The sequence below is a fragment of the Phyllobates terribilis genome, unplaced genomic scaffold (genome assembly GCF_046119375.1).
Source record: "Phyllobates terribilis strain yellow unplaced genomic scaffold, ASM4611937v1 Scaffold_8__6_contigs__length_399053987, whole genome shotgun sequence".
NCBI lineage: Eukaryota > Metazoa > Chordata > Amphibia > Anura > Dendrobatidae > Phyllobates > Phyllobates terribilis.
Window position 1 is genome coordinate 204,672,617 of NW_027362768.1, and position 23,520 is coordinate 204,696,136.

The 23,520-nt window shown below is 51.5% G+C and overlaps 1 protein-coding gene across 1 annotated transcript in view; it reads right to left on the reverse strand.

Annotated features, from left to right (window-relative positions):
• The window catches only part of LOC141157139 (fatty-acid amide hydrolase 1-like), a 150,775-nt gene that overhangs the window by 66,698 nt on the left and 60,557 nt on the right, over positions 1–23,520 (reverse strand). Inside the window, exons 8-10 of the mRNA XM_073644040.1 lie at positions 21,548–21,673; positions 21,360–21,457; positions 21,184–21,283 (exon numbers count right to left, since the gene is read on the reverse strand). Of these exons, the coding sequence (XP_073500141.1) occupies positions 21,184–21,283; positions 21,360–21,457; positions 21,548–21,673 (324 nt within the window). The remainder of the gene's footprint in view (positions 1–21,183; positions 21,284–21,359; positions 21,458–21,547; positions 21,674–23,520) is intronic.

The following is a 23,520-nucleotide window of genomic DNA, read 5'->3' on the forward strand; positions in this document are numbered from 1 at the left end:
AGACAGAACGAGTCTATAAAAGATGACTACCTTCTTCTATATCCTTTCCATATGCTTACTGTCTGTCCCAGGGTGGACAGCTACCACACAGGGGTAGATACCTCCTTCTTCTCAGGTTGGTTGGGAGGGCTCAAGGGATTCCTCCAACAAGTTTGTCTAGTAATGGGAGGTCTACTATTATTGGGCCTGGTGGTCCTGTGCTGCATAGTCCCCTTATAACAGGAAAATATAACCAATGCTGTCCCAACCTCCGGGACCTTTCTGAATCAAGAGAAGATATGGAGAAATACACTTCTTTGAACAAGTCTAATCAGACCCCCCCCATAACAAAGTCCAATTGAGAGATTTAGTTTAGGGTCAGTTGGGAGAACTCCATGTGTCACTCAGGGTAGGGCTCAATTGTCTGGGGGCGTCCCATAAGGGGGCAGCTTCTAAGATGACTGGGTGAAGAAATCCACCTCCCCTCTCCCCACACATGGACAGTCTCAAAGGCCCCGAAGCAAAGGAAAGCTTAGTGTTTAGGGGGGAATGTCGGGGTAAAAGAGAATATATATATTTTTGTAACTTTTATACTTTTGTAACTTTTATACGCTTTTTTGCTAATGTACTAACCACCATTTTGTGTCATATATCAATAAGCTTTCCTTGCTACGTATTACTCAAATCGAAACTTAAACTAAGACAGTTCCAGTGTTGCCAAGACTTATTTCAGAGAAACGAAACAAGATTATAAGCTGACGGCTGCAATATCTGCCCAGAGACTGAGATAAGGAGATGTGGACCAATCAGGAGTGGCGAGACACTGGACTTTCATGGCTTACCCGCCCCGGACAACCCCTTTCCCCTCCCCATTATGTAGTGTATTTAGGTTTGTGCATGCGGAAATAAAAGCGGAACATTGCTGAGATCGTGGCTTGCCAGTAGCCTTCTGAGCGTGCTCTGAGTTTGAACCAGCTTGTTGCCTGACTCATTCTTTGAATGGTTGACCCATGCTCATAGCCTTAATTTGGAGTGACTGGAGGACGAGTGGAATGTCATCACGACCCCCACAGAAGTGATAGGTAACATTCACCAGTGGGGAGCACCAGGAGCGGTATAGAAGTGATAGGTAACATTCACCAGTGGGGAGCACCAGGAGCGGTATAGAAGTGATAGGTAACATTCACCAGTGGGGAGCATCGGGAGCGGTATAGAAGTGATAGGTAACATTCACCAGTGGGAGCACCAGGAGCGGTATAGAAGTGATAGGTAACATTCGCCAGTGGGAGCACCAGGAGCGGTATAGAAGTGATAGGTAACATTCACCAGTGGGAGCACCGGGAGCGGTATAGAAGTGATAGGTAACATTCACCAGTGGGAGCACCGGGAGCGGTATAGAAGTGATAGGTAACATTCACCAGTGGGAGCACCGGGAGCGGTATAGAAGTGATAGGTAACATTCACCAGTGGGGAGCACCAGGAGCGGTATAGAAGTGATAGGTAACATTCACCAGTGGGGGCACCAGGAGCGGTATAGAAGTGATAGGTAACATTCACCAGTGGGAGCACCGGGAGCGGTATAGAAGTGATAGGTAACATTCACCAGTGGGGAGCACCAGGAGCAGTATAGAAGTGATAGGTAACATTCACCAGTGGGAGCACCGGGAGCGGTATAGAAGTGATGGGGAGCACCAGGAGCGGTATAGAAGTGATAGGTAACATTCACCAGTGGGGGCACCAGGAGCGGTATAGAAGTGATAGATAACATTCACCAGTGGGGGCACCGGGAGCGGTATAGAAGTGATAGGTAACATTCACCAGTGGGGGCACCAGGAGCGGTATAGAAGTGATAGGTAACATTCACCAGTGGGAGCACCGGGAGCGGTATAGAAGTGATAGGTAACATTCACCAGTGGGAGCACCGGGAGCGGTATAGAAGTGATAGGTAACATTCACCAGTGGGAGCACCAGGAGCGGTATAGAAGTGATAGGTAACATTCACCAGTGGGAGCACCGGGAGCGGTATAGAAGTGATAGGTAACATTCACCAGTGGGAGCACCGGGAGCGGTATAGAAGTGATAGGTAACATTCACCAGTGGGAGCACCGGGAGCGGCATAGAAGTGATAGGTAACATTCACCAGTGGGAGCACCGGGAGCGGTATAGAAGTGATAGGTAACATTCACCAGTGGGGAGCACCAGGAGCGGTATAGAAGTGATAGGTAACATTCACCAGTGGGGGCACCAGGAGCGGTATAGAAGTGATAGGTAACATTCACCAGTGGGAGCACCGGGAGCGGTATAGAAGTGATAGGTAACATTCACCAGTGGGGAGCACCAGGAGCAGTATAGAAGTGATAGGTAACATTCACCAGTGGGAGCACCGGGAGCGGTATAGAAGTGATGGGGAGCACCAGGAGCGGTATAGAAGTGATAGGTAACATTCACCAGTGGGGGCACCAGGAGCGGTATAGAAGTGATAGGTAACATTCACCAGTGGGGGCACCAGGAGCGGTATAGAAGTGATAGGTAACATTCACCAGTGGGAGCACCGGGAGCGGTATAGAAGTGATAGGTAACATTCACCAGTGGGAGCACCGGGAGCGGTATAGAAGTGATAGGTAACATTCACCAGTGGGAGCACCGGGAGCGGTATAGAAGTGATAGGTAACATTCACCAGTGGGAGCACCAGGAGCGGTATAGAAGTGATAGGTAACATTCACCAGTGGGAGCACCGGGAGCGGTATAGAAGTGATAGGTAACATTCACCAGTGGGAGCACCGGGAGCGGTATAGAAGTGATAGGTAACATTCACCAGTGGGGGCACCAGGAGCGGTATAGAAGTGATAGGTAACATTCACCAGTGGGAGCACCAGGAGCGGTATAGAAGTGATAGGTAACATTCACCAGTGGGGGCACCGGGAGCGGTATAGAAGTGATAGTTAACATTCACCAGTGGGAGCACCAGGAGCAGTATAGAAGTGATAGGTAACATTCAACAGTGGGAGCACCAGGAGCGGTATAGAAGTGATAGGTAACATTCACCAGTGGGGGCACCGGGAGCGGTATAGAAGTGATAGGTAACATTCACCAGTGGGAGCACCAGGAGCGGTATAGAAGTGATAGGTAACATTCACCAGTGGGAGCACCGGGAGCGGTATAGAAGTGATGGGGAGCACCAGGAGCGGTATAGAAGTGATAGGTAACATTCACCAGTGGGAGCACCAGGAGCGGTATAGAAGTGATAGGTAACATTCACCAGTGGGAGCACCGGGAGCGGTATAGAAGTGATAGGTAACATTCACCAGTGGGAGCACCGGGAGCGGTATAGAAGTGATAGGTAACATTCACCAGTGGGAGCACCGGGAGCGGTATAGAAGTGATAGGTAACATTCACCAGTGGGAGCACCGGGAGCGGTATAGAAGTGATAGGTAACATTCACCAGTGGGAGCACCGGGAGCGGTATAGAAGTGATAGGTAACATTCACCAGTGGGAGCACCGGGAGCGGTATAGAAGTGATAGGTAACATTCACCAGTGGGAGCACCAGGAGCAGTATAGAAGTGATAGGTAACATTCACCAGTGGGAGCACCAGGAGCAGTATAGAAGTGATAGGTAACATTCACCAGTGGGAGCACTGGGAGCGGTATAGAAGTGATAGGTAACATTCACCAGTGGGAGCACCGGGAGCGGTATAGAAGTGATAGGTAACATTCACCAGTGGGAGCACCGGGAGCGGTACAGAAGTGATAGGTAACATTCACCAGTGGGGGCACCAGGAGCGGTACAGAAGTGATAGGTAACATTCACCAGTGGGGGCACCGGGAGCGATATAGAAGTGATAGGTAACATTCACCAGTGGGGGCACCGGGAGCGGTATAGAAGTGATAGGTAACATTCACCAGTGGGAGCACCAGGAGCGGTATAGAAGTGATAGGTAACATTCACCAGTGGGGGCACCAGGAGCGGTATAGAAGTGATAGGTAACATTCACCAGTGGGGGAACCAGGAGCGGTATAGAAGTGATAGGTAACATTCACCAGTGGGAGCACCAGAAGCGGTATAGAAGTGATAGGTAACATTCACCAGGGGGGGCACCAGGAGCGGTATAGAAGTGATAGGTAACATTCACCAGTGGGAGCACCGGGAGCGGTATAGAAGTGATAGGTAACATTCACCAGTGGGGGTACCAGGAGCGGTATAGAAGTGATAGGTAACATTCACCAGTGGGAGCACCGGGAGCGGTATAGAAGTGATAGGTAACATTCACCAGTGGGGGTACCAGGAGCGGTATAGAAGTGATAGGTAACATTCACCAGTGGGAGCACTGGGAGCGGTATATTAGTGATAGGTAACATTCACCAGTGGGAGCACCGGGAGCGGTATAGAAGTGATAGGTAACATTCACCAGTGGGGGTACCAGGAGCGGTATAGAAGTGATAGGTAACATTCACCAGTGGGGGTACCAGGAGCGGTATAGAAGTGATAGGTAACATTCACCAGTGGGAGCACCAGGAGCGGTATAGAAGTGATAGGTAACATTCACCAGTGGGGGCACCGGGAGCGGTATAGAAGTGATAGGTAACATTCACCAGTGGGGGCACCGGGAGCGATATAGAAGTGATAGGTAACATTCACCAGTGGGGGCACCGGGAGCAGTATAGAAGTGATAGGTAACATTCACCAGTGGGGGCACCGGGAGCGGTATAGAAGTGATAGGTAACATTCACCAGTGGGAGCACCGGGAGCGGTATAGAAGTGATAGGTAACATTCACCAGTGGGGGTACCAGGAGCGGTATAGAAGTGATAGGTAACATTCACCAGTGGGAGCACCGGGAGCGGTATAGAAGTGATAGGTAACATTCACCAGTGGGGGTACCAGGAGCGGTATAGAAGTGATAGGTAACATTCACCAGTGGGAGCACCGGGAGCGGTATAGAAGTGATAGGTAACATTCACCAGTGGGAGCACCGGGAGCGGTATAGAAGTGATAGGTAACATTCACCAGTGGGGGTACCAGGAGCGGTATAGAAGTGATAGGTAACATTCACCAGTGGGGGTACCAGGAGCGGTATAGAAGTGATAGGTAACATTCACCAGTGGGAGCACCAGGAGCGGTATAGAAGTGATAGGTAACATTCACCAGTGGGGGCACCGGGAGCGGTATAGAAGTGATAGGTAACATTCACCAGTGGGGGCACCGGGAGCGATATAGAAGTGATAGGTAACATTCACCAGTGGGAGCACCAGGAGCAGTATAGAAGTGATAGGTAACATTCACCAGTGGGGGCACCGGGAGCGGTATAGAAGTGATAGGTAACATTCACCAGTGGGAGCACCGGGAGCGGTATAGAAGTGATAGGTAACATTCACCAGTGGGGGCACCGGGAGCGATATAGAAGTGATAGGTAACATTCACCAGTGGGAGCACCGGGAGCGGTATAGAAGTGATAGGTAACATTCACCAGTGGGAGCACCAGGAGCGGTATAGAAGTGATAGGTAACATTCACCAGTGGGAGCAACGGGAGCGGTATAGAAGTGATGGGGAGCACCAGGAGCGGTATAGAAGTGATAGGTAATATTCACCAGTGGGAGCACCAGGAGCGGTATAGAAGTGATAGGTAACATTCACCAGTGGGAGCACCAGGAGCGGTATAGAAGTGATAGGTAACATTCACCAGTGGGAGCACCGGGAGCGGTATAGAAGTGATAGGTAACATTCACCAGTGGGAGCACCAGGAGCGGTATAGAAGTGATAGGTAACATTCACCAGTGGGAGCACCAGGAGCGGTATAGAAGTGATAGGTAACATTCACCAGTGGGAGCACCGGGAGCGGTATAGAAGAGATAGGTAACATTCACCAGTGGGAGCACCGGGAGCGATATAGAAGTGATAGGTAACATTCACCAGTGGGGAGCACCGGGAGCGGTATATAAGTGATAGGTAACATTCACCAGTGGGAGCACCGGGAGCGGTATAGAAGTGTTAGGTAACATTCACCAGTGGGAGCACCAGGAGCGGTATAGAAGTGATAGGTAACATTCACCAGTGGGAGCACCGGGAGCGGTATAGAAGTGATAGGTAACATTCACCAGTGGGAGCACCAGGAGCGGTATAGAAGTGATAGGTAACATTCACCAGTGGGGGCACCGGGAGCGGTATAGAAGTGATAGGTAACATTCACCAGTGGGAGCACCGGGAGCGGTATAGAAGTGATAGGTAACATTCACCAGTGGGGGTACCAGGAGCGGTATAGAAGTGATAGGTAACATTCACCAGTGGGAGCACCAGGAGCGGTATAGAAGTGATAGGTAACATTCACCAGTGGGAGCACCGGGAGCGGTATAGAAGTGATAGGTAACATTCACCAGTGGGGGCACCGGGAGCGGTATAGAAGTGATAGGTAACATTCACCAGTGGGGGTACCAGGAGCGGTATAGAAGTGATAGGTAACATTCACCAGTGGGGGTACCAGGAGCGGTATAGAAGTGATAGGTAACATTCACCAGTGGGAGCACCAGGAGCGGTATAGAAGTGATAGGTAACATTCACCAGTGGGGGCACCGGGAGCGGTATAGAAGTGATAGGTAACATTCACCAATGGGGGCACCAGGAGCGATATAGAAGTGATAGGTAACATTCACCAGTGGGGGTACCAGGAGCGGTATAGAAGTGATAGGTAACATTCACCAGTGGGGGCACCGGGAGCGGTATAGAAGTGATAGGTAACATTCACCAGTGGGGGCACCAGGAGCGGTATAGAAGTGATAGGTAACATTCACCAGTGGGGGCACCGGGAGCGGTATAGAAGTGATAGGTAACATTCACCAGTGGGGGCACCGGGAGCGGTATAGAAGTGATAGGTAACATTCACCAGTGGGGGCACCGGGAGCGGTATAGAAGTGATAGGTAACATTCACCAGTGGGGGCACCAGGAGCGGTATAGAAGTGATAGGTAACATTCACCAGTGGGGGCACCAGGAGCGGTATAGAAGTGATAGGTAATATTCACCAGTGGGGGCACCAGGAGCGGTATAGAAGTGATAGGTAACATTCACCAGTGGGGGCACCAGGAGCGGTATAGAAGTGATAGGTAACATTCACCAGTGGGGGTACCAGGAGCGGTATAGAAGTGATAGGTAACATTCACCAGTGGGGGCACCGGAGCGGTATAGAAATGATAGGTAACATTCACCTGTGGGAGCACCAGGAGCGGTATAGAAGTGAGAGGTAACATTCACCAGTGGGAGCAACGGGAGCGGTATAGAAGTGATAGGTAACATTCACCAGTGGGAGCACCAGGAGCGGTATAGAAATGATAGGTAACATTCACCAGTGGGAGCACCAGGAGCGGTATAGAAGTGATAGGTAATATTCACCAGTGGGAGCACCAGGAGCGGTATAAAAGTGATAGGTAACATTCACCAGTGGGAGCACCGGGAGCGGTATAGAAGTGATAGGTAATATTCACCAGTGGGAGCACCAGGAGCGGTATAGAAGTGATAGGTAACATTCACCAGTGGGAGCACCGGGAGCGGTATAGAAGTGATAGGTAACATTCACCAGTGGGAGCACCAGGAGCGGTATAGAAGTGATAGGTAACATTCACCAGTGGGAGCACCGGGAGCGGTATAGAAGTGATAGGTAACATTCACCAGTGGGAGCACCGGGAGCGGTATAGAAGTGATAGGTAATATTCACCAGTGGGAGCACCAGGAGCGGTATAGAAGTGATAGGTAACATTCACCAGTGGGAGCACCAGGAGCGGTATAGAAGTGATAGGTAACATTCACCAGTGGGAGCACCGGGAGCGGTATAGAAGTGATAGGTAACATTCACCAGTGGGAGCAACAGGAGCGGTATAGAAGTGATAGGTAACATTCACCAGTGGGAGCACCGGGAGCGGTATAGAAGTGTTAGGTAACATTCACCAGTGGGAGCACCAGGAGCGGTATAGAAGTGATAGGTAACATTCACCAGTGGGAGCACCGGGAGCGGTATAGAAGTGATAGGTAACATTCACCAGTGGGAGCACCGGGAGCGGTATAGAAGTGATAGGTAACATTCACCAGTGGGAGCACCGGGAGCGGTATAGAAGTGATAGGTAACATTCACCAGTGGGGGTACCAGGAGCGGTATAGAAGTGATAGGTAACATTCACCAGTGGGAGCACCGGGAGCGATATAGAAGTGATAGGTAACATTCACCAGTGGGGGTACCAGGAGCGGTATAGAAGTGATAGGTAACATTCACCAGTGGGAGCACCGGGAGCGGTATAGAAGTGATAGGTAACATTCACCAGTGGGGGTACCAGGAGCGGTATAGAAGTGATAGGTAACATTCACCAGTGGGGGTACCAGGAGCGGTATAGAAGTGATAGGTAACATTCACCAGTGGGAGCACCGGGAGCGGTATAGAAGTGATAGGTAACATTCACCAGTGGGGGCACCGGGAGCGGTATAGAAGTGATGGGGAGCACCAGGAGCGGTATAGAAGTGATAGGTAATATTCACCAGTGGGAGCACCAGGAGCGGTATAGAAGTGATAGGTAACATTCACCAGTGGGGGCACCGGGAGCGGTATAGAAGTGATAGGTAACATTCACCAGTGGGGGCACCGGGAGCGGTATAGAAGTGATAGGTAACATTCACCAGTGGGAGCACCGGGAGCGGTATAGAAGTGATAGGTAATATTCACCAGTGGGAGCACCAGGAGCGGTATAGAAGTGATAGGTAACATTCACCAGTGGGAGCACCAGGAGCGGTATAGAAGTGATAGGTAACATTCACCAGTGGGAGCACCAGGAGCGGTATAGAAGTGATAGGTAACATTCACCAGTGGGAGCACCAGGAGCGGTATAGAAGTGATAGGTAACATTCACCAGTGGGAGCACCGGGAGCGGTATAGAAGAGATAGGTAACATTCACCAGTGGGAGCACCAGGAGCGATATAGAAGTGATAGGTAACATTCACCAGTGGGAGCACCGGGAGCGATATAGAAGTGATAGGTAACATTCACCAGTGGGAGCACCGGGAGCGGTATAGAAGAGATAGGTAACATTCACCAGTGGGAGCACCGGGAGCGGTATAGAAGAGATAGGTAACATTCACCAGTGGGAGCACCAGGAGCGGTATAGAAGTGATAGGTAACATTCACCAGTGGGAGCACCGGGAGCGATATAGAAGTGATAGGTAACATTCACCAGTGGGAGCACCGGGAGCGGTATAGAAGTGATAGGTAACATTCACCAGTGGGAGCACCGGGAGCGGTATAGAAGTGTTAGGTAACATTCACCAGTGGGAGCACCAGGAGCGGTATAGAAGTGATAGGTAACATTCACCAGTGGGGGTACCAGGAGCGGTATAGAAGTGATAGGTAACATTCACCAGTGGGGGTACCAGGAGCGGTATAGAAGTGATAGGTAACATTCACCAGTGGGAGCACCGGGAGCGGTATAGAAGTGATAGGTAACATTCACCAGTGGGAGCACCGGGAGCGGTATAGAAGTGATAGGTAACATTCACCAGTGGGGAGCACCGGGAGCGATATAGAAGTGATAGGTAACATTCACCAGTGGGAGCACCAGGAGCGGTATAGAAGTGATAGGTAACATTCACCAGTGGGAGCACCGGGAGCGGTATAGAAGTGATAGGTAACATTCACCAGTGGGGGTACCAGGAGCGGTATAGAAGTGATAGGTAACATTCACCAGTGGGAGCACCGGGAGCGGTATAGAAGTGATAGGTAACATTCACCAGTGGGAGCACCGGGAGCGGTATAGAAGTGATAGGTAACATTCACCAGTGCGGGTACCAGGAGCGGTATAGAAGTGATAGGTAACATTCACCAGTGGGAGCACCAGGAGCGGTATAGAAGTGATAGGTAACATTCACCAGTGGGAGCACCAGGAGCGGTATAGAAGTGATAGGTAACATTCACCAGTGGGAGCAACGGGAGCGGTATAGAAGTGATAGGTAACATTCACCAGTGGGAGCACCAGGAGCGGTATAGAAGTGATAGGTAATATTCACCAGTGGGAGCACCAGGAGCGGTATAGAAGTGATAGGTAACATTCACCAGTCGGAGCACCAGGAGCGGTATAGAAGTGATAGGTAACATTCACCAGTGGGGGCATCGGGAGCGGTATAGAAGTGATAGGTAACATTCACCAGTGGGGGCATCGGGAGCGATATAGAAGTGATAGGTAACATTCACCAGTGGGGGCACCGGGAGCGGTATAGAAGTGATAGGTAACATTCACCAGTGGGGGCACCGGGAGCGGTATAGAAGTGATAGGTAACATTCACCAGTGGGAGCACCGGGAGCGGTATAGAAGTGATAGGTAATATTCACCAGTGGGAGCACCAGGAGCGGTATAGAAGTGATAGGTAACATTCACCAGTGGGAGCACCAGGAGCGGTATAGAAGTGATAGGTAACATTCACCAGTGGGAGCACCAGGAGCGGTATAGAAGTGATAGGTAACATTCACCAGTGGGAGCACCAGGAGCGGTATAGAAGTGATAGGTAACATTCACCAGTGGGAGCACCGGGAGCGGTATAGAAGAGATAGGTAACATTCACCAGTGGGAGCACCGGGAGCGATATAGAAGTGATAGGTAACATTCACCAGTGGGGAGCACCGGGAGCGGTATAGAAGTGATAGGTAACATTCACCAGTGGGAGCACCGGGAGCGGTATAGAAGTGTTAGGTAACATTCACCAGTGGGAGCACCGGGAGCGGTATAGAAGTGATAGGTAACATTCACCAGTGGGAGCACCAGGAGCGGTATAGAAGTGATAGGTAACATTCACCAGTGGGAGCACCGGGAGCGGTATAGAAGTGATAGGTAATATTCACCAGTGGGAGCACCAGGAGCGGTATAGAAGTGATAGGTAATATTCACCAGTGGGAGCACCAGGAGCGGTATAGAAGTGATAGGTAACATTCACCAGTGGGAGCACCAGGAGCGGTATAGAAGTGATAGGTAACATTCACCAGTGGGAGCACCGGGAGCGGTATAGAAGTGATAGGTAACATTCACCAGTGGGAGCACCAGGAGCGGTATAGAAGTGATAGGTAACATTCACCAGTGGGAGCACCGGGAGCGGTATAGAAGTGATAGGTAACATTCACCAGTGGGGGTACCAGGAGCGGTATAGAAGTGATAGGTAACATTCACCAGTGGGAGCACCGGGAGCGGTATAGAAGTGATGGGTAACATTCACCAGTGGGAGCACCAGGAGCGGTATAGAAGTGATAGGTAACATTCACCAGTGGGGGCACCGGGAGCGGTATAGAAGTGATAGGTAACATTCACCAGTGCGGGTACCAGGAGCGATATAGAAGTGATAGGTAACATTCACCAGTCGGAGCACCAGGAGCGGTATAGAAGTGATAGGTAACATTCACCAGTGGGGGCACCGGGAGCGGTATAGAAGTGATAGGTAACATTCACCAGTGGGGGTACCAGGAGCGGTATAGAAGTGATAGGTAACATTCACCAGTGGGAGCACCAGGAGCGGTATAGAAGTGATAGGTAACATTCACCAGTGGGGGCACCGGGAGCGGTATAGAAGTGATAGGTAACATTCACCAGTGGGAGCACCAGGAGCGGTATAGAAGTGATAGGTAACATTCACCAGTGGGAGCAACGGGAGCGGTATAGAAGTGATGGGGAGCACCAGGAGCGGTATAGAAGTGATAGGTAACATTCACCAGTCGGAGCACCAGGAGCGGTATAGAAGTGATAGGTAACATTCACCAGTGGGGGCACCGGGAGCGATATAGAAGTGATAGGTAACATTCACCAGTGGGGGCACCGGGAGCGGTATAGAAGTGATAGGTAACATTCACCAGTGGGGGCACCGGGAGCAGTATAGAAGTGATAGGTAACATTCACCAGTGGGGGCACCAGGAGCGGTATAGAAGTGATAGGTAACATTCACCAGTGGGGGCACCAGGAGCGGTATAGAAGTGATAGGTAACATTCACCAGTGGGAGCACCGGGAGCGGTATAGAAGTGATAGGTAACATTCACCAGTGGGAGCACCAGGAGCGGTATAGAAGTGATAGGTAACATTCACCAGTGGGGAGCACCGGGAGCGGTATAGAAGTGATAGGTAACATTCACCAGTGGGGAGCACCAGGAGCGGTATAGAAGTGATAGGTAACATTCACCAGTGGGGGTACCAGGAGCGGTATAGAAGTGATAGGTAACATTCACCAGTGGGAGCACCAGGAGCGGTATAGAAGTGATAGGTAACATTCACCAGTGGGGGTACCAGGAGCAGTATAGAAGTGATAGGTAACATTCACCAGTGGGGGCACCGGGAGCGGTATAGAAGTGATAGGTAACATTCACCAGTGGGAGCACCAGGAGCGGTATAGAAGTGATAGGTAACATTCACCAGTGGGAGCAACGGGAGCGGTATAGAAGTGATGGGGAGCACCAGGAGCGGTATAGAAGTGATAGGTAATATTCACCAGTGGGAGCACCAGGAGCGGTATAGAAGTGATAGGTAACATTCACCAGTCGGAGCACCAGGAGCGGTATAGAAGTGATAGGTAACATTCACCAGTGGGGGCACCGGGAGCGATATAGAAGTGATAGGTAACATTCACCAGTGGGGGCACCGGGAGCGGTATAGAAGTGATAGGTAACATTCACCAGTGGGGGCACCGGGAGCGGTATAGAAGTGATAGGTAACATTCACCAGTGGGGGCACCAGGAGCGGTATAGAAGTGATAGGTAACATTCACCAGTGGGGGCACCAGGAGCGGTATAGAAGTGATAGGTAACATTCACCAGTGGGGGCACCAGGAGCGGTATAGAAGTGATAGGTAACATTCACCAGTGGGGGCACCAGGAGCGGTATAGAAGTGATAGGTAACATTCACCAGTGGGAGCACCGGGAGCGGTATAGAAGTGATAGGTAACATTCACCAGTGGGAGCACCGGGAGCGGTATAGAAGTGATAGGTAACATTCACCAGTGGGGGTACCAGGAGCGGTATAGAAGTGATAGGTAACATTCACCAGTGGGAGCACCGGGAGCGGTATAGAAGTGATAGGTAACATTCACCAGTGGGAGCACCGGGAGCGGTATAGAAGTGATAGGTAACATTCACCAGTGGGAGCACCAGGAGCGGTATAGAAGTGATAGGTAACATTCACCAGTGGGGGTACCAGGAGCGGTGTAGAAGTGATAGGTAACATTCACCAGTGGGGGTACCAGGAGCGGTATAGAAGTGATAGGTAACATTCACCAGTGGGAGCACCGGGAGCGGTATAGAAGTGATAGGTAACATTCACCAGTGGGAGCACCGGGAGCGGTATAGAAGTGATAGGTAACATTCACCAGTGGGGGCACCAGGAGCGGTATAGAAGTGATAGGTAACATTCACCAGTGGGAGCACCAGGAGCGGTATAGAAGTGATAGGTAACATTCACCAGTGGGGGCACCAGGAGCGGTATAGAAGTGATAGGTAACATTCACCAGTGGGAGCACCAGGAGCGGTATAGAAGTGATAGGTAACATTCACCAGTGGGGGCACCGGGAGCGGTATAGAAGTGATAGGTAACATTGACCAGTGGGAGCACCAGGAGCGGTATAGAAGTGATAGGTAACATTCACCAGTGGGGGCACCGGGAGCGGTATAGAAATGATAGGTAACATTCACCAGTGGGAGCACTGGGAGCGGTATAGAAGTGATAGGTAATATTCACCAGTGGGAGCACCAGGAGCGGTATAGAAGTGATAGGTAACATTCACCAGTGGGAGCACCGGGAGCGGTATAGAAGTGATAGGTAACATTCACCAGTGGGAGCACCAGGAGCGGTATAGAAGTGATAGGTAACATTCACCAGTGGGGGCACCGGGAGCGGTATAGAAATGATAGGTAACATTCACCTGTGGGAGCACCAGGAGCGGTATAGAAGTGATGGGGAGCACCAGGAGCGGTATAGAAGTGATAGGTAATATTCACCAGTGGGAGCACCAGGAGCGGTATAGAAGTGATAGGTAACATTCACCAGTGGGAGCACCAGGAGCGGTATAGAAGTGATAGGTAACATTCACCAGTGGGGGCACCGGGAGCGGTATAGAAGTGATAGGTAACATTCACCAGTGGGAGCACCGGGAGCGGTATAGAAGTGATGGGGAGCACCAGGAGCGGTATAGAAGTGATAGGTAATATTCACCAGTGGGAGCACCAGGAGCGGTATAGAAGTGATAGGTAACATTCACCAGTGGGAGCACTGGGAGCGGTATAGAAGTGATAGGTAACATTCACCAGTGGGAGCACCAGGAGCGGTATAGAAGTGATAGGTAACATTCACCAGTGGGAGCACCGGGAGCGGTATAGAAGTGATAGGTAACATTCACCAGTGGGAGCACCAGGAGCGGTATAGAAGTGATAGGTAACATTCACCAGTGGGGGCACCGGGAGCGGTATAGAAGTGATAGGTAACATTCACCAGTGGGAGCACCGGGAGCGGTATAGAAGTGATGGGGAGCACCAGGAGCGGTATAGAAGTGATAGGTAATATTCACCAGTGGGAGCACCAGGAGCGGTATAGAAGTGATAGGTAACATTCACCAGTGGGAGCACTGGGAGCGGTATAGAAGTGATAGGTAATATTCACCAGTGGGAGCACCAGGAGCGGTATAGAAGTGATAGGTAACATTCACCAGTGGGAGCACCGGGAGCGGTATAGAAGTGATAGGTAACATTCACCAGTGGGAGCACCGGGAGCGGTATAGAAGTGATAGGTAACATTCACCAGTGGGAGCACCGGGAGCGGTATAGAAGTGATAGGTAACATTCACCAGTGGGAGCACCAGGAGCGGTATAGAAGTGATAGGTAACATTCACCAGTGGGAGCACCGGGAGCGGTATAGAAGTGATAGGTAACATTCACCAGTGGGAGCACCGGGAGCGATATAGAAGTGATAGGTAATATTCACCAGTGGGGGCACCGGGAGCGGTATAGAAGTGATAGGTAACATTCACCAGTGGGAGCACCGGGAGCGGTATAGAAGTGATGGGGAGCACCAGGAGCGGTATAGAAGTGATAGGTAATATTCACCAGTGGGAGCACCGGGAGCGATATAGAAGTGATAGGTAATATTCACCAGTGGGGGCACCGGGAGCGGTATAGAAGTGATAGGTAACATTCACCAGTGGGAGCACCGGGAGCGGTATAGAAGTGATGGGGAGCACCAGGAGCGGTATAGAAGTGATAGGTAACATTCACCAGTGGGAGCACCGGGAGCGGTATAGAAGTGATAGGTAACATTCACCAGTGGGAGCACCGGGAGCGGTATAGAAGTGATAGGTAACATTCACCAGTGGGAGCACCGGGAGCGGTATAGAAGTGATAGGTAACATTCACCAGTGGGGGCACCAGGAGCGGTATAGAAGTGATAGGTAACATTCACCAGTGGGAGCACCAGGAGCGGTATAGAAGTGATAGGTAACATTCACCAGTGGGAGCACCGGCAGCGGTATAGAAGTGATAGGTAACATTCACCAGTGGGAGCACCAGGAGCGGTATAGAAGTGATAGGTAACATTCACCAGTGGGAGCACCGGGAGCGGTATAGAAGTGATAGGTAACATTCACCAGTGGGAGCACCGGGAGCGGTATAGAAGTGATAGGTAACATTCACCAGTGGGGGCACCAGGAGCGGTATAGAAGAGATAGGTAACATTCACCAGTGGGAGCACCAGGAGCGGTATAGAAAAGATAGGTAACATTCACCAGTGGGAGCACCGGGAGCGGTATAGAAGTGATAGGTAACATTCACCAGTGGGGGCACCAGGAGCGGTATAGAAGTGATAGGTAACATTCACCAGTGGGAGCACCGGGAGCGGTATAGAAGAGATAGGTAACATTCACCAGTGGGAGCACCGGGAGCGGTATAGAAGTGATAGGTAACATTCACCAGTGGGAGCACCGGGAGCGGTATAGAAGTGATAGGTAACATTCACCAGTGGGAGCACCGGGAGCGGTATAGAAGTGATAGGTAACATTCACCAGTGGGAGCACCAGGAGCGGTATAGAAGTGATAGGTAACATTCACCAGTGGGAGCACCGGGAGCGGTATAGAAGTGATAGGTAACATTCACCAGTGGGAGCACCGGGAGCGATATAGAAGTGATAGGTAACATTCACCAGTGGGGGCACCAGGAGCGGTATAGAAGTGATAGGTAACATTCACCAGTGGGAGCACCGGGAGCGGTATAGAAGTGATAGGTAACATTCACCAGTGGGAGCACCGGGAGCGGTATAGAAGTGATAGGTAACATTCACCAGTGGGTGCACCAGGAGCGGTATAGAAGTGATGGGGAGCACCAGGAGCGGTATAGAAGTGATAGGTAACATTCACCACTGGGAGCACCGGGAGCGGTATAGAAGTGATAGGTAACATTCACCAGTGGGAGCACCAGGAGCGGTATAGAAGTGATAGGTAACATTCACCAGTGGGAGCACCGGGAGCGGTATAGAAGTGATAGGTAACATTCACCAGTGGGGGCACCAGGAGCGGTATAGAAGTGATAGGTAACATTCACCAGTGGGGGCACCAGGAGCGGTATAGAAGTGATAGGTAACATTCACCAGTGGGAGCACCGGGAGCGGTATAGAAGTGATGGGGAGCACCAGGAGCGGTATAGAAGTGATAGGTAATATTCACCAGTGGGAGCACCAGGAGCGGTATAGAAGTGATAGGTAACATTCACCAGTGGGAGCACCAGGAGCGGTATAGAAGTGATAGGTAACATTCACCAGTGGGAGCACCGGGAGCGGTATAGAAGTGATAGGTAATATTCACCAGTGGGAGCACCGGGAGCGGTATAGAAGTGATAGGTAATATTCACCAGTGGGAGCACCAGGAGCGGTATAGAAGTGATAGGTAACATTCACCAGTGGGAGCACCAGGAGCGGTATAGAAGTGATAGGTAATATTCACCAGTGGGAGCACCAGGAGCGGTATAGAAGTGATAGGTAACATTCACCAGAGGGAGCACCAGGAGCGGTGTAGAAGTGATAGGTAACATTCACCAGTGGGAGCACCGGGAGCGGTATAGAAGTGATAGGTAACATTCACCAGTGGGAGCACCAGGAGCGGTATAGAAGTGATAGGTAACATTCACCAGTGGGAGCACCAGGAGCGGTATAGAAGTGATAGGTAACATTCACCAGTGGGGAGCACCGGGAGCGGTATAGAAGAGATAGGTAACATTCACCAGTGGGGGCACCAGGAGCGGTATAGAAGTGATAGGTAACATTCACCAGTGGGAGCACCGGGAGCGATATAGAAGTGATAGGTAACATTCACCAGTGGGAGCACCAGGAGCGGTATAGAAGTGATAGGTAACATTCACCAGTGGGAGCACCGGGAGCGGTATAGAAGTGATAGGTAACATTCACCAGTGGGAGCACCAGGAGCGGTATAGAAGTGATAGGTAACATTCACCAGTGGGGGCACCAGGAGCGGTATAGAAGTGATAGGTAACATTCAACAGTGGGAGCACCGGGAGCGGTATAGAAGTGATAGGTAACATTCACCAGTGGGGAGCACCGGGAGCGATATAGAAGTGATAGGTAACATTCACCAGTGGGGAGCACCGGGAGCGATATAGAAGTGATAGGTAACATTCACCAGTGGGAGCACCGGGAGCGATATAGAAGTGATAGGTAACATTCACCAGTGGGAGCACCGGGAGCGGTATAGAAGAGATAGGTAACATTCACCAGTGGGGGCAACAGGAGCGGTATAGAAGTGATAGGTAACATTCACCAGTGGGAGCACCGGGAGCGGTATAGAAGTGATAGGTAACATTCACCAGTGGGAGCACCAGGAGCGGTATAGAAGTGATAGGTAACATTCACCAGTGGGAGCACCGGGAGCGGTATAGAAGTGATAGGTAACATTCACCAGTGGGGGCACCGGGAGCGGTATTGAAGTGATAGGTAACATTCACCAGTGGGGGCACCAGGAGCGGTATAGAAGTGATAGGTAACATTCACCAGTGGGAGCACCGGGAGCGGTATAGAAGTGATAGGTAACATTCACCAGTGGGAGCACCAGGAGCGGTATAGAAGTGATAGGTAACATTCACCAGTGGGAGCACCGGGAGCGGTATAGAAGTGATAGGTAACATTCACCAGTGGGGGCACCGGGAGCGGTATAGAAGTGATAGGTAACATTCACCAGTGGGAGCACCAGGAGCGGTATAGAAGTGATAGGTAACATTCACCAGTGGGGGCACCGGGAGCGGTATAGAAGTGATAGGTAACATTCACCAGTGGGAGCACCAGGAGCGGTATAGAAGAGATAGGTAACATTCACCAGTGGGAGCACCAGGAGCGGTATAGAAGTGATAGGTAACATTCACCAGTGGGAGCACCGGGAGCGATATAGAAGTGATAGGTAACATTCACCAGTGGGGGCACCAGGAGCGGTATAGAAGTGATAGGTAACATTCACCAGTGGGAGCACCGGGAGCGGTATAGAAGTGATAGGTAACATTCACCAGTGGGAGCACCGGGAGCGGTATAGAAGTGATAGGTAACATTCACCAGTGGGGAGCACCGGGAGCAATATAGAAGTGATAGGTAACATTCACCAGTGGGAGCACCGGGAGCGGTATAGAAGTGATAGGTAACATTCACCAGTGGGAGCACCGGGAGCGGTATAGAAGTGATAGGTAACATTCACCAGTGGGAGCACCGGGAGCGATATAGAAGTGATAGGTAACATTCACCAGTGGGGAGCACCGGGAGCAATATAGAAGTGATAGGTAACATTCACCAGTGGGAGCACCGGGAGCGGTATAGAAGTGATAGGTAACATTCACCAGTGGGAGCACCGGGAGCGGTATAGAAGTGATAGGTAACATTCACCAGTGGGAGCACCGGGAGCGATATAGAAGTGATAGGTAACATTCACCAGTGGGGAGCACCGGGAGCGATATAGAAGTGATAGGTAACATTCACCAGTGGGAGCGGTATAGAAGTGATAGGTAACATTCACCAGTGGGGGCACCAGGAGCGGTATAGAAGTGATAGGTAACATTCACCAGTGGGGGCACCAGGAGCGGTATAGAAGTGATAGGTAACATTCACCAGTGGGAGCACCAGGAGCGGTATAGAAGTGATAGGTAACATTCACCAGTGGGAGCACCGGGAGCGGTATAGAAGTGATAGGTAACATTCACCAGTGGGGGCACCAGGAGCGGTATAGAAGTGATAGGTAACATTCACCAGTGGGGGCACCAGAAGCGGTATAGAAGTGATAGGTAACATTCACCAGTGGGAGCACCAGGAGCGGTATAGAAGTGATAGGTAACATTCACCAGTGGGAGCACCGGGAGCGATATAGAAGTGATAGGTAACATTCACCAGTGGGGAGCACCGGGAGCAATATAGAAGTGATAGGTAACATTCACCAGTGGGAGCACCAGGAGCGGTATAGAAGTGATAGGTAACATTCACCAGTGGGAGCACCGGGAGCGATATAGAAGTGATAGGTAACATTCACCAGTGGGGGCACCAGGAGCGGTATAGAAGTGATAGGTAACATTCACCAGTGGGAGCACCGGGAGCGGTATAGAAGTGATAGGTAACATTCACCAGTGGGAGCACCGGGAGCGGTATAGAAGTGATAGGTAACATTCACCAGTGGGGAGCACCGGGAGCAATATAGAAGTGATAGGTAACATTCACCAGTGGGAGCACCGGGAGCGGTATAGAAGTGATAGGTAACATTCACCAGTGGGAGCACCGGGAGCGGTATAGAAGTGATAGGTAACATTCACCAGTGGGAGCACCGGGAGCGATATAGAAGTGATAGGTAACATTCACCAGTGGGAGCACCAGGAGCGGTATAGAAGTGATAGGTAACATTCACCAGTGGGGAGCACCGGGAGCGGTATAGAAGTGATAGGTAACATTCACCAGTGGGAGCACCAGGAGCGGTATAGAAGTGATAGGTAACATTCACCAGTGGGAGCACCGGGAGCAATATAGAAGTGATAGGTAACATTCACCAGTGGGAGCACCGGGAGCGGTATAGAAGTGATAGGTAACATTCACCAGTGGGAGCACCGGGAGCGGTATAGAAGTGATAGGTAACATTCACCAGTGGGAGCACCGGGAGCGATATAGAAGTGATAGGTAACATTCACCAGTGGGGAGCACCGGGAGCGATATAGAAGTGATAGGTAACATTCACCAGTGGGAGCGGTATAGAAGTGATAGGTAACATTCACCAGTGGGGGCACCAGGAGCGGTATAGAAGTGATAGGTAACATTCACCAGTGGGGGCACCAGGAGCGGTATAGAAGTGATAGGTAACATTCACCAGTGGGAGCACCAGGAGCGGTATAGAAGTGATAGGTAACATTCACCAGTGGGAGCACCGGGAGCGGTATAGAAGTGATAGGTAACATTCACCAGTGGGGGCACCAGGAGCGGTATAGAAGTGATAGGTAACATTCACCAGTGGGGGCACCAGAAGCGGTATAGAAGTGATAGGTAACATTCACCAGTGGGAGCACCAGGAGCGGTATAGAAGTGATAGGTAACATTCACCAGTGGGAGCACCGGGAGCGGTATAGAAGTGATAGGTAACATTCACCAGTGGGGGCACCAGGAGCGGTATAGAAGTGATAGGTAACATTCACCAGTGGGGGCACCAGGAGCGGTATAGAAGTGATAGGTAACATTCACCAGTGGGAGCACCAGGAGCGGTATAGAAGTGATAGGTAACATTCACCAGTGGGAGCACCAGGAGCAGTATAGAAGTGATAGGTAACATTCACCAGTGGGAGCACCAGGAGCAGTATAGAAGTGATAGGTAACATTCACCAGTGGGGGCACCGGGAGCGGTATAGAAGTGATAGGTAACATTCACCAGTGGGGGCACCGGGAGCGGTATAGAAGTGATAGGTAACATTCACCAGTGGGGGCACCAGGAGCGGTATAGAAGTGATAGGTAACATTCACCAGTGGGGGCACCAGGAGCAGTATAGAAGTGATAGGTAACATTCACCAGTGGGGGCACCGGGAGCGGTATAGAAGTGATAGGTAACATTCACCAGTGGGGGCACCGGGAGCGGTATAGAAGTGATAGGTAACATTCACCAGTGGGAGCACCGGGAGCGGTATAGAAGTGATCCCTGACACTCACCAGTGGCCTGACTAGGACGGACAGCAAGCTCTTCAGCCATGAAGGACAGCTGTAGGTGGTGACCTGGGTCCTCAGGTTTTGATCCACTCGGTCTCCCTTGCTAGGAATAAAGCAGCGCTGCTCGTTACACGGCCCGCCGGGTACAGACCAGTCACTTCTGCGTCTGAAATACCTACAAGTTATCCAGGAAGGTGGCACCTCCATCGGCCAGCAGACCCCTCATGGCTAGCTCAAACAGCGACGATTCCATCGATGGAGGCTTGAACGGCACCAGCTGCAAAAGAGAACAGCAGATAGCAGAGAAGACGTGGCCATCACCGGCCACAGAGAATGAAAGCGTGGCACAGGACTGGTGGCTACAAACCTTGTGTCCAGCCTCCTCCAGGAGGGCCTTGGTCTGCAGAACAGCACGTCTCATGGATGGCGTTGCCATGGTGGAGCCGTCTGTCTCGTAGTATCCAATGCAGAGAGGCCGAGCGCTGCCGAAAACCTGAGAAAAAGGTGGACAGATTAGGGTCAGTAGGGGGAGGGTTAGAGAACGCGGACAGATTAGGGTCAGTAGGGGGAGGGTTAGAGAACGTGGACAGATTAGGGTCAGTAGGGGGAGGGTTAGAGAACGCGGACAGATTAGGGTCAGTAGGGGGAGGGTTAGAGAACGTGGACAGATTAGGGTCAGTAGGGGGAGGGTTAGAGAACGCGGACAGATTAGGGTCAGTAGGGGGAGGGTTAGAGAACGTGGACAGATTAGGGTCAGTAGGGGGAGGGTTAGAGAACGCGGACAGATTAGGGTCAGTAGGGGGAGGGTTAGAGAACGTGGACAGATTAGGGTCAGTAGGGGGAGGGTTAGAGAACGCGGACAGATTAGGGTCAGTAGGGGGGGGGGATTAGAGAACGTGGACAGATTAGGGTCAGTAGGGGGAGGGTTAGAGAACGTGGACAGATTAGGGTCAGTAGGGGGAGGATTAGGGAGCGGGGACAGATTAGGGTCAGTAGGGGGAGGATTAGGGAACATGGACAGATTAGGGTCAGTAGGGGGAGGATTAGAGAACGTGGACAGATTAGGGTCAGTAGGGGGAGGATTAGGGAGCGGGGACAGATTAGGGTCAGTAGGGGGAGGGTTAGAGAACGCGGACAGATTAGGGTCAGTAGGGGGAGGGTTAGAGAACGCGGACAGATTAGGGTCAGTAGGGGGGAGGATTAGGGAGCGGGGACAGATTAGGGTCAGTAGGGGGAGGATTAGAGAACGTGGACAGATTAGGGTCAGTAGGGGGAGGATTAGGGAACATGGACAGATTAGGGTCAGTAGGGGGAGGATTAGGGAAAATGGACAGATTAGGGTCAGTAGGGGGGAGGATTAGGGAGCGTGGACAGATTAGGGTCAGTAGGGGGAGGATTAGGGAGCGGGGACAGATTAGGGTCAGTAGGGGGGAGGATTAGGGAGCGTGGACAGATTAGGGTCAGTAGGGGGAGGATTAGGGAGCGGGGACAGATTAGGGTCAGTAGGGGGGAGGATTAGGGAGCGTGGACAGATTAAGGTCAGAAGGGGGGAATTAATACATGTGGCCATATTAGGGTCAGTAGGGGGATTTTTCAGGAGTTGATGGATAGGGGGTGGCATCGGCGGGAGAGAACTCAGCGGATGTGGCGGGAGGTCACGGGGGGGCGGCTGTGTATCGGTGATTCTTCCTGGTAGGGTGGGACATGTGTGTGCTCCATCATGGGACGAACCATGTGCTGGGTTCACTTACTTATACTGAACTCCTCTGTACATATAGGAAATTCTGGACTATATGTGTGGGGGGGATACGAGTTGGGGGTCGGCAGACTTGGGGGCTATACTAGAAACACTTCAATCACTGGATATAAGTCAGGAATGTTCTGAGATACGGATCGGCGCTGCAGCGACTGCACCGGATCGGATAGTGTCCGGAGTCACGCGGAGCGGAGCGCGGAGCATGGATGGAGGGGTCGCCCCGGGTCGCACACGAGGTATGGGGGCTTTAATTCTGAAGTAATTTTGGGGTCCATGTCACATGGATCCTCCCTGCCGTACACTCGCTTTGTAAGCCTCGTCTTCTTCATCGGCAGCAGCCAGGACAATACGAGCTGGAGATCAGGACACTTTGGGACTACATCCCCGGATAGGAGATTATCAGGGTGTGTGGCCCCCCGGAGATCCTGTGGAGGGCCCCTGACACCCAGCGCTGCGGCTCATATGGAGAAAGAACGGACTACGAGGCCGCGTCACGATGGAGCCGCTTCAGGACGGCGCCTCCACGTGGACAGATCCGAGACAGTGAGTGTGATGGAGGCCGCCATATGCAGACTCCTGTCACC